The 16,915-nt window shown below is 36.0% G+C and overlaps 1 protein-coding gene across 8 annotated transcripts in view; it reads left to right on the top strand.

Annotated features, from left to right (window-relative positions):
• LOC309665527 (uncharacterized protein) overlaps nt 1-16,915 on the top strand; it is a 714,473-nt gene that overhangs the window by 411,272 nt on the left and 286,286 nt on the right. For all 8 annotated transcript variants that reach the window (XR_014266459.1, XR_014266460.1, XR_014266461.1 and 5 more), the window contains one exon: nt 8,827-8,923. Coding sequence is in view for 1 of the 8 variants with exons in the window: in XM_082472161.1 (XP_082328287.1) it covers nt 8,827-8,923 (97 nt within the window). In the remaining 7 variants the exon portion in view is untranslated. The remainder of the gene's footprint in view (nt 1-8,826; nt 8,924-16,915) is intronic.

Raw genomic sequence — 16,915 nt, forward strand, 5'->3', positions numbered from 1 at the left:
AGCATCAGCAGAGAGGTTCTGCATTATTTCTCTCAACTCCAGGAGCTGAGAATCGGGTCCAGCCCCAGGCCTCTCAGTACCGCCTGCATCTCAAAGACTGCTTGGTTGACGACTTTCACTCTTTTCCATTGATGATTATTTTCTTAGGATGTTCTTTATCTAAATTTTAATTATTATAACAGCCTCCAAAAGAGACCCCAGTAGACATAAACAGAGTCCTTAATTTCAAACAAGTGGTTTTAGAATATCAGCAAGAAAAAATGAAGTAATGATGTTATACAGAGGAGTAGTGTTTAAATAAATATCCAGTTACAGTAAGTAATGGTGAGCAAAGGGGTTGCAAAGGCAACTTTAGGAGAAGACTTAGATAATTATTCATGAAAGATTGTATTATGGGTTTTGGATTCAAGAGGGATCAAATGACAATTTTATTTCTTCACTAGCTTTTATGGAAATTAAGAAAAGTGCTTTGTTTGAACCTCAGTCCCCATCAAAGTAGAACGGGGATAATGCCATTTCTCAGAATTTTTGTGAGGTTTGTAAGCAATATATGCAAAATTACTAACATAGTATCTTTTTTGTGTGCACTTAATAAATTGTATCTGTTATATCAAATTGCTAAGTGAATAGGAGAGATTCAGATAAAAAAAAAAAAACTCAAGAAGAAAGAAACATTTATGATGAAAAAACCCAGATAGCTATTACATATGGGAAATCAGTATAAAGGTAGGAATGCTAAGATTTGGTGGAGAGGTATTAGGAGGAAGTAGGTAGGAATGTAGGCTTGAAATCCAAATTACTTGTGTTCAAGTCCCAGTTCTACCATTTAATAACTGTGTTTCATTAGGCAAATGACAAGCACTTTATATTTCAGTTTATTCATCTGTAAAATGGGGATAATGGTAACCATACCTACTTGATATGGTTGTTCTGAGGATTGAATGAGTTGATATTTATAAATCTAAATGCTAGCATGTAGAAAGCACTGAGTAAACATTAGTCTTCAGTATGATTGCTTGGACTCTTGGGTGCTATTTGATACTTTTCTTTTTTGCTTTTTCAGACATAGTAATAGGGAAGATTGACTTACAACGATTAAAAAAAAAATTTCACCAAAAGGTTTTTAGTTTGAATGTAAAATGTCATAACAGGCCATCAGTCTCTAACAACCAAAACAAACCAGATAAACTATAAAAATCATAGTTAAAAAATATCCCTATTATAAAGCTGAGCACATAAAGAAACACAAACAAATAAAACATCAGAGTGTGAGGATCCCTTTATAGGAGAAGAGAGACTTACCACTGCTCTCATCATTGGAGGAAATGTCTACCAAAGATAGGAGAGGGAAAAACCAGCTGAACTGCTAACATATGTTTAATAGCCATGTATGGGCTGTTGTAATAGAACTACAAGGGACCCGCACCGTAGAGCAAGTCTTCACTCACCACCAATTGGAAAAATACATTTTAAAAATGTACAATAGCATAAAAAATCAGATAAGAAAAAAATCAACCTGATGATACTTAAGATCTCCATACTAAAAACTGTAAAATATTACTGAGAAATTAAATAAGACATAAAAATGGAGATACACTGCATGTTTCTAGATTGGAAAATGAAATATTGCTGAGATGGCTATACTTTCTAATTTGATATATACATTCAGTGTAATTTATATCAAAAACGCAACATGCTATTCTGAAGAAGTAGACAAGATGGTTCTAAATACATACAGAAATGAAAATAAAATAGGATAGCTAAAACCATCTTGAAAGAAGAAGTTGGAGGACTTCACCTGGTTTCAAAATTTATTATAAATATACAGTAATCAAGGCAGTGGTATTGGCCTAAGCACAGACAAATAGAATATGGAACATAATAGAGTCTAGAAACAGACCCATACATATTCAGTCAACTGACTCTTTTTTTTAACGGAAGTGCCAAAGCTATTTTTTGAGTTGTTCCAGTTTTTGCAAGTTGTTCCTGCAATATCTGTCTTTTCAACAGATATTGCAGGAACAACTTGGTATCTGTATGGAAGAAAATGTATTTTGACTCTGATCACATACCATACACCAAAATTAATTCTAGATGGGTCATAGATCTAAACCAGATTCAAAAAGTTCTAGAAGAAAACAGAAAAACACCTTCATGACCTCAGGTTAGGCAAAACTTTCCTGTATAGGACACAAAAAACATAAAGCATAAGTTGATTATTAGACTTAGGCAAAATTAAATTCTGCCCATCAAAAGACTCCATTAAAAATTAATACATACATCATGAACTAGAAAATTTTATAGTATCTTACAAAGGATTTGTATACAGAATACATAAAGAATTCCAACCAATCAACTATAAAAACACAAATAACCAAATAGAAATATGTGCAATAGACCTGAATAGATACTTCACAGAAGTACATTAAAAAAGTGTTCAGTGTTATTAGTTATCAGGCTAAACTAAAACAAAAATGAGATGCTACTAAACATGCCCTGGAATGGCTAAAATAAAAAAGGCTGAAAACATCAAATTTTGGTGAAGATATGGAGTGATAGAACCTCTCATACAATGGTGATGGGAGTGTTAGTAGTACAACTGCTTAGGAAAACTGTTTGGCAGTTTCTTAAAGTTAAACATACATCTCCCCTATGACCCAGGAATAGTTCTCAGAGGTATTTACCATGACTTGTAGAAGAATGTTTATAGCAGCCATATTTATAATAGCCTTATACTAGGATCAACCCAAATGTCTAACAACAGGAGAATTGATAGACAAATTGTAGTATATCCATAGAATTGAATACTACTTAGTAATAAAAAGAAAAACTAATGATACACAGAGCAGTATGGATACATATCAACATTATATTAAAAGAAGCTATACACAGAAGAGCACATACTGTAGGATTTCATATATATGATATCCAAGTGCAGACAAAAGTAATCTATGGTGATAGAAATCCCATATTAGATGTAGGAGTAGGGAGAGAAATGACTGGAAAGGAGTGCCAGGGAACATTTGTTCTACTATATATATTTTGAATGGTGGTTGCATGGCTGTATTTAATTGTCAGAGTTCATCAAACTGAACATTTAAAGTTCATGCATTGTATTGAATATTAATTACATCTCAATAAAGTGGAAACCTGCCAAGAAAAGTATCAGATCGTTGGTTAAAAAGAAATCACAGAACAGTTGAACGATTTTCATTTCCGAATGATGAAAAGAGTTTTCCAAGAATAACACGTAAAGGTCACAAAAATAATCATTTGCTTTGTTTGTTAGCGGAATAGAATCATGCCCCAGTACAAAATCCTTTTTGTCCTGAAGTGTGTCACTACCTAAGCGCAGCCTTCTTGAGTTGTGTCTCTAATCCCCAGCGTATTCTGATCTTTAGTGCAGCCAATTCTTTTGTCTAAATAATTCACATTTCTGCTCTCTTTGTTGTAAATAAATGTTGCAACAACTTAACATTTTAGGCGTCTTACGTTTTCATCAGAAAGCAATTCCTTGCAATGCAACCTGTCATGTTTTTATTATTTGGTACCTTATTTTGCCAAATATGTGATGACGACGTGTGTGTGAGTGTGTGTGTGTGTGTGTGTGTGTGTGTGTTGTGGGCAGGAGGAGTTAGGAGGTAGAAAGTGAGAGTGTATTGGACTTCAGTGAGGTTGGATGAAGGATATTCAAATCCCTGAATAAGGAAAAGCCTAGTGGAAGGAATTTCTCTACTTAATGGAACACGATAAATTCTCTGAGTCTGTAGATGTTCCATAATGGATTGATAAATAATTTTATGTACTCCCCTAACTGAGAAACAGTTTCCTGCTGCAGTTTTAAAGAACAATCAGATCTACTACTTTCAAAATACGTGCATCCTTCGTCGTCAACCTGTTTTAAGAGCATATAACTGTTCAAGTGCTTTGGAATAATTTTTATTACTATCTTATAATTATGTGGTCTGCTGAAGTCAGGAGTGACAGCTATGGAAGCATCTTAATAAGCTTTTTTTTTATGCTACTGTCACTCCAATTCAACCTGAGCCTGATGAAAAGATATTCTCCCTTTCCTAGTTTAGCTGAAAAGCATCTAAATATATAATTTGTGGTGCGGTGCTCATTTAAATCAGATCACTTTGGAATTCAAGTTACGTATAGCTCTTAGCAAGTTTTTTTCTCACTAGAACTTTGAAGAAAAAGGCATAATGAGTTCTGATGCATTGTTGGATTGAGTTCCTATAGTTATTTAGGATGTATCAATTATCGTGGAGCCACGTACATTCTGAGGGAGAATTTCTTGTCTGGGAGAGTGTTCTGCCCTGGAATCATGGCAATGGGTCAGAAAACATATCAGAAGCCACTTTTTTATGTTACTTTTTTGTTCATGACACCCAAAAGTGGGTCTCTTCCCTTTTTGAGTGCCTGAGGCTCAGTGGTGGATGAGTTAGGAAGGATATAGACATAAGAGTCTTCTTCCCTAGTTTATCTAACTGATGCTGAGTGGCCTTCCATAGACCTAGATAGTATAAAAAGTATGTGTGTGTGTGTGTGTGTGTGTGTGTGTGTGTGTGTAATATGTATGTTTCAATATGCTTTTTATACATTTTACATACATGTATGTGTATACATGCAGATACACACACATATATATAGATGGTTGATTGACCAGGTAAGAATTATCTTTCAGCATCCATTGGCCAATTCATAGAAAGTTTTTTGGAGAACAAATTAGCAGGCTCAATCAAATTGGAAATGTGCATAATATTTGACCAAATAACTTTACCTCTAAAAATCTATCCTACAGAAATTTTCGTACATTTTCAAAGACATATATATGACCATTGCAAGCTTTTTTTGATGCCAAACATTTGAAAGCAACTTAAATGTCCATCAATGAATTATGCTACATTCCTTCTGTCAAATATTGTGTGGTTACAAAAATAAGACGTTGATAAAAGGAAAATGTAATTCACTGAGTGCTGTGTGTAGCATGATCCCATTTATGATAAACAAAGCAATCAAGTAAATAGCTTTTATGTATGCACAGAATATTCTGAAAGGAATTTTAAACTGTTACTTCTTGGGTGAAGAGAGGAATTAGGCAAGGAGTACTAAAGGGGAATAATTCTTTCCTCTTTTCTTTTGTGTTGAATTTTAAGGCTGTATATATGTATTACGTGTTTAAACAGGAAAGAATGAATCAATTGCAAAATTTCTTTGTCAGTAATTGTGATCTATTAAAGAAGTAGTGAATTCCCAAATTAGAATATGGTTAACAATAATGAAAGTTACATGATAATGTAGAAGACATTGATTGAAAAGATTGCTATTTAAACTTGTAACTCCAAAAGATATATTAAAAGATCTTAAATTTTTCATTGAAATGCTATTTTTTGTAAATAGTTGAAAAACTTGATATTTGACTACTTCCTTTTCAGAGTGTGAGATACCTATACTACCTATATTTTATAACTGAGTGATTGTTTATGTAGCATTCTGTAGTGGGTTCAATGATGGATCCCCAAAAGATACATCTAAGTCCTAATCCCTAGAACCTGTGAATGTCTGTGCTCTTATTTGGAAGTAGTCTTTGTACATGTAACTAAAAGGATCTTGGGATGAGATGATCCTGGATTATCTAGGTGGGCCCTAAATCCAATGATAAGTATCCTTATAAGAGTTAGGGACATGCAGATCTTATAGACAGAGGAAATTTTATAGACACAGAGGAGAAGGTCATGTGAAGATGAAGGCAGAGATTGGAGTGATGCAGCCATTAGCTAAATAAGACCTGAGGTCACTTCACAGGGAGTGTGGCCCTGCAGACACCTTGATTTTAGACTTCTGGCCTCCAGAGCTGTAAAAGAATAAATTTCTGTTATTTTAGCTTCTAGATTTATGGTAATGTGTTACAATAGCCACAGGAAACTAATATACCGTATGTCTCCTAAATAAAAACTAGCAGAGGAGATGAGAATTTTAAAACTTAGATTATTTCAAATTTCCTCTTAAATTTTGAAAAAAAAAAGAAAAAACCCACCAAGTCATTATGATTACCAGGGAAATGAACGTTATTCCATGTGTTTCCTCAGGACTACTAAATATTGGAAGATTCCTTAGGGATAATCTGGTCCAGCAACCATGCACAGAAGAGTCCATAAGATGTCAGGACGGAGTCCTGGGTGTTGGAATTGGGCTGGGTTAGGGCAGAAATGAGTAGTGACTGATAACAAGTAAAGTGTCTAGTCTACCCAAATGCATTGCAAATCAAACAATTACAAACGCTGTGAAGGCAAAAGAAATAGAACTATCTGGCCCCTGCATGCCCATTAAAACTTAGGGGGATCTCCTACCAAAATGAAGAGGAAAGTGAAAACTGGAAGACCGTAGGCTGTCCCTGTCACAACCAAACTAGCAGCTGAGCTGGGATAAGCATCCCTGGTTCCTCCCTCCTACTCTAGGGTTATTCCACCTCCAGTTCTCTTTATCTCTGCAAAGCAGAATGGAACAAAATAAGATGTGTTGACCAGCGTGTGTTGGACACCATGCCAGGTTCTTTCAGATATGTAATCTCATTTAATTCTCACAACAGCCCCCAGAGGTTGGTTGCCTAAGATCCCTCAAGTAGTAATGCAGGTCCCTCTGGCTGGGGAAACTCATGCTGTTTCCAAGACATAACACTGCTTCCAAAGGAGGGCACAACCAGCTGTGAGACTTTGGGGGAAATACAAATATGTTCTCTTTCCAAAGATATGTGATAGTTATTTTTAATAATCATATTAATTTTTAATATGCTTGAATTAGGAAAGTGTAATTTTTTTGCCATCATACAATTACCTTCACTAATTATTTTCTGTTACAAATCATGTAGGTTTTTTTCTTATCTTTTTGGCTTTATAAGAATTTCCTTTCCCTTAATAAATCCAAGACAGCAGACTTATTGCTTAATTTTTTTCCTTGATATTCTCCAACTGCTGAAATCATTGGATTACGTTTGGAATGTGATCTGATTTCCTCTGTACTTGCTAAATGAAGTAATTATTTTGTATATCTGCCTTTTTATTTAAACAGTTTGTACCTTTAACAATTTTGTCTTGTGGATTTTACACATGCTTAAAGAGCTAAGCTTGGCTCTGCTAGAAGACAGTCATTTTTTGTTGTTGTTGACACATGGGGAAAATGCACTTTTAGATAATACATTTTGGGAAGGAGTCTTTTGCCTGTAGTCATTCTGCCAAATGATGTAGGAATTTTCTACTCATTGTCCTCATTTAGTTAACCAATAAATATTTATTCATGGCCTATTATGTGCTCAGCATGTTACTTGTAGACCATTTTAGATGTCTTAAAAGAAATAAAGAAATATGATTGCAGTCTTTATACACTTGCAACTTAGCTATGAAAATAAGAGTAACAAAGAATCAGAGATGTGGATGCCTAATTGAGCATTAGGAACTCAAAAATTAAGCAGCCCAGTATGAACTAAAGTAGAGAAGATTTCATGGGGATTGTGGAATTTGAGCTAGATGTACAAAAACGAGTAGGATGAATTGGTAGGAGATAAGTTTGTTTTATTTATTTACTTTTGTGGAAAGAATAGAATTAAAAAGGTAAATGTGGAAATTTGTGTATTTTGAGCATAGCGAATGAATGGTTAATCACCAATAAGAAATAAGGAGAATAAGAAATTAGGTGTGGTAGCCAAATGGGAAAACAATAAATGCTTTAAAAGCCAGTCTAAGGAATTTAGATTTGAAAGCAGTCGATGATAATCTTCTTATGCTGGAAAATGAAAAAAATAAAAGGAATTTATAAAGGAGATTTAGCATCAAAACATATGACAGTTGGATTAGAGTAGAAGCAAGGTCAGTGTTAGAGTCAAGTAAGCTCAGCAGCTAAAACACTGCTGTGCTAATCTGGTTGTGGTATAGGGAGGGTTTGGACTAGGGTGGTGGTAGTGTGGATGATGGGGTAAAACAGATTCTTCCAGGAGACATTGAAGGAAGAAACAATGAGCCTTGTTTAGAGATTAGAGAATGGAGATGCCTGAAGGCAGCTAGAAAGGACCTATGATTGAGTAGGGAAGGAAACGCAGGCCTAATAATAATCACATAGCTGAAGTAGTGAGTGGGTATCAGCCCAGTCTTACTATAGTAAGAAAACCAGAGGGATGAGCTTAAAGAACATTCTGCACTTAGGAACCCTGTAGAGGAAGGGAGAGGAGAGATGGGAGAAGCCTTTAATGTACCAAAGATGCCAAAGGATGAGAGACTTTCATGAGTGGATGGTTTGTAACATCAAACATTATAAGATGTCTGAGGAAAGGCCAAGGCCATCAGTTTAGCAGGAAGAGATTATTGGTAATCTTCAAGGAAATAGTTTCTGTGGAGTGGTATGTACCAAAGTATTGGGTTGGCCAAAAAGTTCGTTCGGGTTTTTCCATACGCTCTTATGGAAAAACCGGAATGAACTTTTTGGCCAACCCAATAGATGGTAAAGGGAACACGAAGGGATTAAAATCATTAAAAGAGGAGAGGAAAGATGTAGATCAAATATTTGAATAGCCTGGCAGCAAAACCAGCATGGGGCATTAGTTACTAAGTAAATAGATAGGCAGGAATAAAAGAAGGATGTTATGATAGCTGGGATCCAAGATGGTACCCAGTGATCTTCACTTCCTGCTGTTCATAATTTTGTATAGTTCCCTCTCACATGAAATGATGCTGCCTTGAATAACCATTAGTATATTGCAGAAATAATGGCGTATGACTTCTGAGGCTGGGTCATAAAAGATATGGTTGGTTTTGCCATGTTCTCTCGTAGACTGCTCATGCTGGGGGAAGCCAGCCATCATGTCATGATGACAGTGATGCAGCTTGTGGAGAGGAACCTGAGGACTCCTCCCAGCAACTGGCACCAGGTTAGTGAGCTTTCTTAGGAACAGGTCCTCCAGGTCAAATCAAGCCTTCAGATGTCGGCAGACATGGCTGACATCCTGACTGCAAGCTCATAAGAGACCCGAAGTCAGAAGCCCCCAGGTAAGCCAGAACTGAACTCCTGACCCATGGAAACCAGAGATGATAAATGTTTATTGTTTTAAGCCACTAAGTTTTGGAGTGATATGTGATGTTAACTACTACAGATTTCTTTAGATACTTTCTTTTGTGTGTGCGTTTATCTTTTATGTTTTGTTTTTTTGTTTTTGGCTGGTGGAAACCCAAATGTGTTTTAAGGTCCTTATGGATATTGGAATGATCTGAGATGAGAATATCAGGAAGAGAATTGCAAGGCTAAGCTCTGAGTGGCTGAAAAAATCGGATGACTAAAAGCTGGGGAGATGATTTTCAAAAAGTAAAAGTGGTCTATTTTCTGAAAGTAATGGCAAGTTTAAAATACACGTAGACTCCATTCCATCCTGAGATGAGGACAGGAGTGCCTGAAAGAATTCAGTTAAGATCATTTCAATTTACGAAGTCCTCTGTGTGTATATAACCCTCTGCATTTATGTTTTTACCTAAATAGGCTAGTAGATACTCTACCTGTAAAAAGAAATTTTCTGTGATGGTATGCTTTTAAGAAAAATTGTGAAAATGTTAATCATTCCTCACAAAGGTCAGGAATCTGCTAAGTGATCTACTAGATGAACATGTAATACTTTATAATGAAACAAGTAGTTTTACTTTTGGTTATGTCCATAGTTTTTCTTCAGAGATTGCTTATAACTTTTTTAACCCATTGACTTATCTTGGCATCAGGGAACTATATGCATGAATTCTGTAGGTTCTCTTTGCCATCTAGAGGGCAAATGGACTTTTGAACTTGTGTCTGTGTTCTAAAAGGTTTACTAGGCTGTTAGTCTAATAGAGGGGGTTGAAGAGCAGTACAGATGAGATTACATAGATGCGGTTTGTGAATTGCTTTTGACCCTGTACAGATTCTCAGGTTCTGCTGTATGCTCTTTAATATGTATCTTCAAGATGGGAATGTTCATTTATCAATATCGGTTGAACATAATCCATTTGTAGGGTGTTGTATGAATACCTCTAAAGGTGAAAAATATCAATTAGAATCTTTCCGCAAGTAGTTTATAGTCAACTATGATTGCTATAGGCAGGGATGGTCTGGGTGTCAGAGAAAAGGAGTAAGAGTGCACGTATGCCCTGAGTGCCTCACGTGATTATTGCATGTGAGTTCCTATAACAGGAAAAAAAAACAGGATCTTAGAGTGCTCTTTGGGATGAGGTGAAGAAATTAGGGAGTGTGTCATCATTCTAACGTGCATTCACAAGCAGCAGTTTACCATATGAAATACTGACGACCCAGATAGCCTCAACATTCCCCTCAGCTTGACTAAACTTTAGACATGTTGCTTCCTTACTATAGGCCCCTGATCTCCCTTTTCTTAAAGCATTTAATTTAGAAAAATTGAAATTGTACAGTCTTTCTCTGCCCCTTTGAAATGTATATGAATCTTCTCCCAGCCTTTTTCCACTTTTATAACCTAGGAAATGTCTTAAAGACTGGGGGACGATCTCTTTGAGCTGTACCTCTGTCTCCCAGTAGGAGAGGTAGGAGCCTAACTTTGTTGGGTACCAACTAGCAAACCCAGATGGCCTAATCACAGGTGCTGGAAATCTTGCTGCACACATTGCTATGGTCAGCTTACCCCCTCATATCCTCTAGTGCTTTCCCCCTAGCTCACCCCATCACTTAAAAATCCTCTTGCCTTTTGTCTCAGCAGAATGGAGTCTTTCTCTCCTATTGCAATAGCCTGAATAAAGTCTTTGCCTGCTCCGCTTTGGTACAGTTTTTGCTTTGGTACTGGAAATCCTGATGTCATCTGGCCTTGCATACCAATCTTAGTGAAGATGACATTTAGATGAAATCTTCTTAATCCAACTTCTTTGATGTGATGGGAGACACAAATAAATGCTCAATTAAGTATTTTAGATGTAAGTTGGGGTAAGAATTTACAGGGATCTGGAAATTGAATACTGGACATTATTTCAAATTAATAAAGTAATAATTTGGTTGAAAAAAAAAATCAAACCCTAACCCAAACTTCACAGAAAGGTATACAATAAAGAATGAATGTGTCCCCTATTCCTCTTCTCTAGTCCGCTTCTCAGGTATAGCACTTTGAACTGTTTTTAACTTTTGTTATTATCGTAATGCTAAATAATACACTTCTATCAACATTACTTAATTTATCAACTCTTGGTATTATTTCTGATGTTCTATAATAGCTGACAATTAATGCATTTCAATGCCTTCTTCTCCCTCACGTGTTCCACTCTTGGTTTTCTTATATATATTTTTATAGAGAGAAACACTTTTATAGTTATTCTGGTGGTTACCTTTTTCACTTAAAATAATTTTAAGACCTCTGTTTCTCGATCTGACAAAGATGATTGGTTCTCAAACTTTAGCATGCATCAAAATCACCTGGAGGGCATGTTAGAACTCAGGTTGCTGGGCCCCACCCCTAGAATGTGATGTCGCAGGTGTTGTGACTTTGTTAAATTAATATTTGTTAGGTAGAGCTGGGGCTGACCCATTGTATAGTGAGCCAAGGTTTAACAAAAGACTAGAAGGGAATTGAAATAAAGAAGCTTATTACTCACAAGTCCTAGAGGAAGTACACGGGATGCCTCAAGGGGACCACACGGGAGGTCAAGGCAGGATGCAGCCAGAGAGAGCAGGCAGGACCTGGGAACGTGCCTTTTTTAGAGTGGGTGGAATGCTTGAGGATTCTTGGGTTAGGACCAGGTTGGTCAATTCAAACCCAAAGGAGCAGGGTTTTGGTAAGCTTTTCAGGGGGTCTTATCTGAGGGGTGCACAAGAGGAATGCCCTGGGAGGTGGGGGAAGATGCTTGTTATAAGGGTGGTTGAGGAGTCATGTTTACAGTACCTGTGGCTCTGCCCTCTGTTACTCAGGGCATTTGCTCAGGGAGGGGCTTGTGTCAGTTCACGGCCTCTTGGCCTCACAAAATGAGTGCTGAGCAACAATACCATGGAGTAGTTTAGTTGGACTTGCAACAGCAGATCTGGGGTGAGCATCTGAGAATTTGTGTTTCTAACACTGCTTTAGAGAGTATTTATTGAGTCACCGTCACACAGGATGAAGAAATTTGTGGATCTACACTTTCTTTTACTCTTTGTTCCTTTTCCACATCAACTTCTGTCAGCTCTACCATCACTTCTACGTTGTCAATATGTACAAAATTACATTGTTTCGTATTATTTTAATTATGTGTCCTGTTATTTGTATATAATTCAAAAATTTGAAAACCCATCAATAGTATTTATAATATAATAATAAAGTTAAATAGTGATATTCGATCCACGAAGAAGAAAATATAAGCTATGTATATAGGACCAAAACTATGAATGCTTCGAGAGTCTCTGTTTCACTCCCATCTTCACCTTCAAGTGTTGGTTCTGGCTTTGACCCTCAAGTACCTTTTCCTCCTCCACTTCCTGGGGATGTTCCAGGTCGCACACCAGGTTTGGGGCCTTTGTGATGCAGAAGCCAGAGGAAAGGAAAAGAGTCATAGGTCAAAGGACGTGTTAAGCCTGGGAAGGAGTTTTGGGGGATGTTTGAAGAGAAGGAATAGGAATAATTTTGTGTGTAAGGGAATTATCTGGAAGATTTATAAGAATTTGAAGAAGTATTGTCTGTATAATCCTTTACAGGGTACAAGAAGTGCCAAGAAAGATTCTGACTGTGCCTTTTTTTTTTTTTTTTTTTAATTTATTTATTTTTGGCTGCATTGGGTCTCTGTTGCTGCATGCCGTCTTTCTCTACCTGCGGCGAGAGGGGGCCACCCTTCGCTGCGCTGCGCGGGCTTCCTACTGTGGTGGTCTCTCTCGTTTTGGAGAACGGACTCCAGGTGCGCAGGCTTCAGTAGCTGTGGCGCACGGGCCCAGCTGCCCCATGGCATGTGGGATCTTCCCGGATCAGGGCTCGAACCCGTGTCCCCTGCATTAGCAGGCAGATTCCCAGCCACTGCACCACCAGGGAAGCCCCCGACTGTGCCTTTTTAATAGTTTTTTTTTTTTCAAGTTCTGTATTTCTCTTTCTTTCTCTTTTGTTGATTGAAAAGTCAAATGATTTTTATTTCTTTATTAAGAAGTTCTAGACTTTTAATAAACACAGTTTGTATACTGAAATTTAGCTTCTTCCTAAAGACACTTGAACTCTGAATTCCTTTTCTCATATTTTATTCTTGATTAAGGAAGTCTTTTGAATTCTTAGAGATGTAGATTTCTTCCTCAACTGTTGTTCTTACGAATGCACAAAACAGGAAATTATAAGTGTAATAGATTGGTTAATATAATATAATTCTCCTTGATCTCAGGGCCATTGTATACTCCTAAAAATTATTGAGGAACCCTAAGAACTTTTGTTTATATGAGTTATATCTACCAGTATTTATTGTATTAAAATCACAACTGAGAAAATTTTAAAATATTTACATATTCATTTAAAAATAATACAACTATTTATTAACATAAACACTGTTATGAAAGTTTACACTTTTCCAAAATAAAAAATAGTTATTAGAGTAGCATTGTTTTACATTTGTGTAAACCGCTTTAATGTCTGGCTTGATAGAAGACAGCTGTATTCTCATATCTGATTCTGCATCATTCTGCTGCCATATATTGTTTTGGTAGAAATACACAGAGAAAATCTGTCTTCACACTTCTGTAACTGGAAAAGGGAGGAGTGTTTTAATAGATTTTTTAGATGATTGTGACTATTTTTTAATACTATGCTGAAATTTAATAAGTGGTAGTTTCTAAAAGTTTAGTTGCAGTGTGGAATCTGAAACTATACTGTATTAGTTTTTTATTGCTGCCTCAACAAATTACCACAATCTAAGTGGTTGGCAACAGAATTTTATTCTCTCACGGTTGCGGAGGCCAGGAGTCTGAAATCCTGTTGGGCGGCACTCCCTCTACCGCTCTAGGAGAGATTCTTGTTCTGTGCCTCTTTGATCCCCTGATGACTGTTGTCATTCCTTGATTTGTGATCTTATCACTCCAATCTCTACCTCCGTGGTCACATTGCTTTATCCTCTACTACCTATAAAATCTTCCTCTGCCTAACTCTTATAACAATAATTTCACTGGATTTAAGGCCCACCCAGATAATCCAGGATAAGCTTCTTCTCTCAGAAACCTTAATGTAATTATATCTTTTGACATGTAATTCGTTCTTTTACCATATAAAGTCCAGGTTCTTGGGGTTAAGACATGGACATATCTTTTCGAGGGCCACCATTCAACCTGCTAAATGTTATCAATGACCTTGTCCTACTCTATTGCATTAAAATTCATTGGTTTACCTTGCAATCTGAATTGTATTTTACCATGCATACTATTTTAACATCATGCATTAGTCATTTGGAAAATACTCATTCATGAGTTATGAGGATCTTCCAAATATTGACACATTTTATTATGTAGTATCAAAAACCTCTGCTTATTAATATCAACACAGAACTTATCAGAAAAATCTTTGAAGATTGGGAACATGCATAGTGGCAGATACAAGTTTTCCAATTCTAATTTTCACTTGGAAGTGCCAGTTTTATCAATGGCAACAAATCTAGTCAGTTCTTTTTCTTGAAGTGACAGGCTCACTTTGCTCATTTTTAAGAAATGTTCTACCAAATATCTCCAACCTGAATAACTATCATTTGTTTGTCTGTCATTCTTTCAAGGAAAAATAGTATTCCATGAAAAAGTAGCTAGTTCAGCTCACAACTCAATTGCCTGAGTGCTTTTCCCAAAAGCAACCATTCTACTTGGATGCAGCAAAGTACTTTATGTATATTTCCCCTTTGTCAAATAGAATATTTAAAAGATGCATACCAAAGAGTTGGGATTTAATGCTATTAATAATTTCTGCTGCTTCTTAAGGATATTTTTAAGTGAAATTGACTTTTCTCCCTTATTATTAATTTTTTTGGTAGTGTGTGGGGTGAAAATATCACTGCTGGTACAGCTTGATACTGCTCGATTCATGTGAAGGTGCCAGCAATTTTACCCATGATTGCTGGCACATGTCAATGTGGTGAATAGGCAAATAGTACATTAAAATGATGAAATATTGTTTTGACCTTGCAGAATGCTGAAAGGTGTCAGGGACCCCCTGAGAATTTCTGAGTTGAGGTGTTCTCAAACCACTTTGCATGTAGAGTCTAGCACTTTTAGATTGAAGGTTTTTGAAGCCTTTTTCCATACAGAATTATACTCTGTATCATCAATGACATTAAAGTATAGCATTTATTGAAAGGATGCTGTACCATATACCCTGCAATTTTTTTCCAAGCTAATGCTATGCATCCAGTATATTTTGATATTGAACTCCTTCTGTTGATAATTTCTGTAAATAACGTGAAAAGTTCAGACGATAAGCAGGATGTATATTCCTTCCTCAAATAGTTCCGAAGCTGTTTATGACTGGACAGTTAACTGTTAAACTAGACAGTTGTTTAGTTTTGCCACTAGGGCTGAAAACTGAGGTCATGGTTGTACAAGCAATGATTAACATTCACGTGATATCGAATCATATATGCAGAAATACAGTATGTTGTACCTTTTGTTCTAGCTGCTTCTGTGCCTTTCAGGAGCATTTTATGGCTTTCCTCACATAGGTTTGGAACATTTCTAAACTTGAAAATAAATATAATCCTAATGGGGTCCTCTCTTTCATTATATCCTGTAATTGATTTTGAGTTGTGTGTTTATGTACTGTATTCCTTCATAGAAAGATTTAACATCATATAAATATTAATATTTTATAAATTAATAAATTAATTCAGTCTCAGTGCAATTATCATTTAGTTTTTTTCTCTCTGGGGATAAACATGTTGATTAGCCATTTAATTTGGAAAAACAAATAAGTCCAGCCATGAATGTCCTGATTAAGAGTAGTGGTATGTGGAGTGAAATAGCTCTATCAGATATTAAAACATATAAAGATCAAAATAGTGTATTATGACATTTAGACAAAGAGAAGGGAATAAGAAAATCTGTAAATAGATCCTAATCCTTGTGAAAATTTGTTATAAAGTCAGCATATCAAATCACTGGCGAAAAGATACGTATTTTTAAATAAGTGACATTGGGATAACTGACTAGACATATAGAAAAAGTAAAAATTCCATTCATTCTCACACCATACTTAAAGGAAAATTTCAAATGGATGAGAAATACAAATTTAAAAAACAAAGTATACAAGTACTGGAAGGAAACCTGAGTATGTTCCTCTGTAGCCTAGGAGTAGAGAAATTTCTTAACTATGATTAAAAGACAGAAGTAACAGAGGCTGGTATATTTGATCACTTAAAAAAATTGAATGACAAAAGAATTATAAACAAAATCAAAGATAAATGATAAGTTGCAAGTATTTCTCTAGTTTATTTCAAAAATAGTTACTATGTTACAGAGGTTCTAAAAATAAATTACTACAACTGCAGAGAAAAATTAGCAGTTCATAGAAGAAGAGAGGTTAAATGATTCTGAAACGTAGGAAAAGTTTCTCAACTTTGTTCCCAACAAGTAAAAGGCAAATTGAAACCACAACGAGATTCCATTTTATTAGACTGACAAAAGTTCCAATTTGACAACGTGTTCTTTGATCAAGCCTGTGGGGAAATAGGTGTTCTCATATGCTGCTAGTGGGAATACAAAATGATACAGCTATAATGAAGAGAAGCTTTGCAGTGTCTAGTAAAATTATATGTGTCTTTAATTTTTGACTCGGCAATTCCTCTGATTGAAATCTATTGCAAAGATACTCAGGCAAAAATGCAAAAGGATACTTGCATAAGACCCTTCATTCTAGGACTGTTAATTTTTCCAGTATCCTTTGATGTATATTTGGGTTTGATACTGT

The sequence above is a fragment of the Balaenoptera physalus genome (assembly GCF_965194825.1).
Source record: "Balaenoptera physalus genome assembly, chromosome: 8".
In the NCBI taxonomy this organism is placed as follows: domain Eukaryota; kingdom Metazoa; phylum Chordata; class Mammalia; order Artiodactyla; family Balaenopteridae; genus Balaenoptera; species Balaenoptera physalus.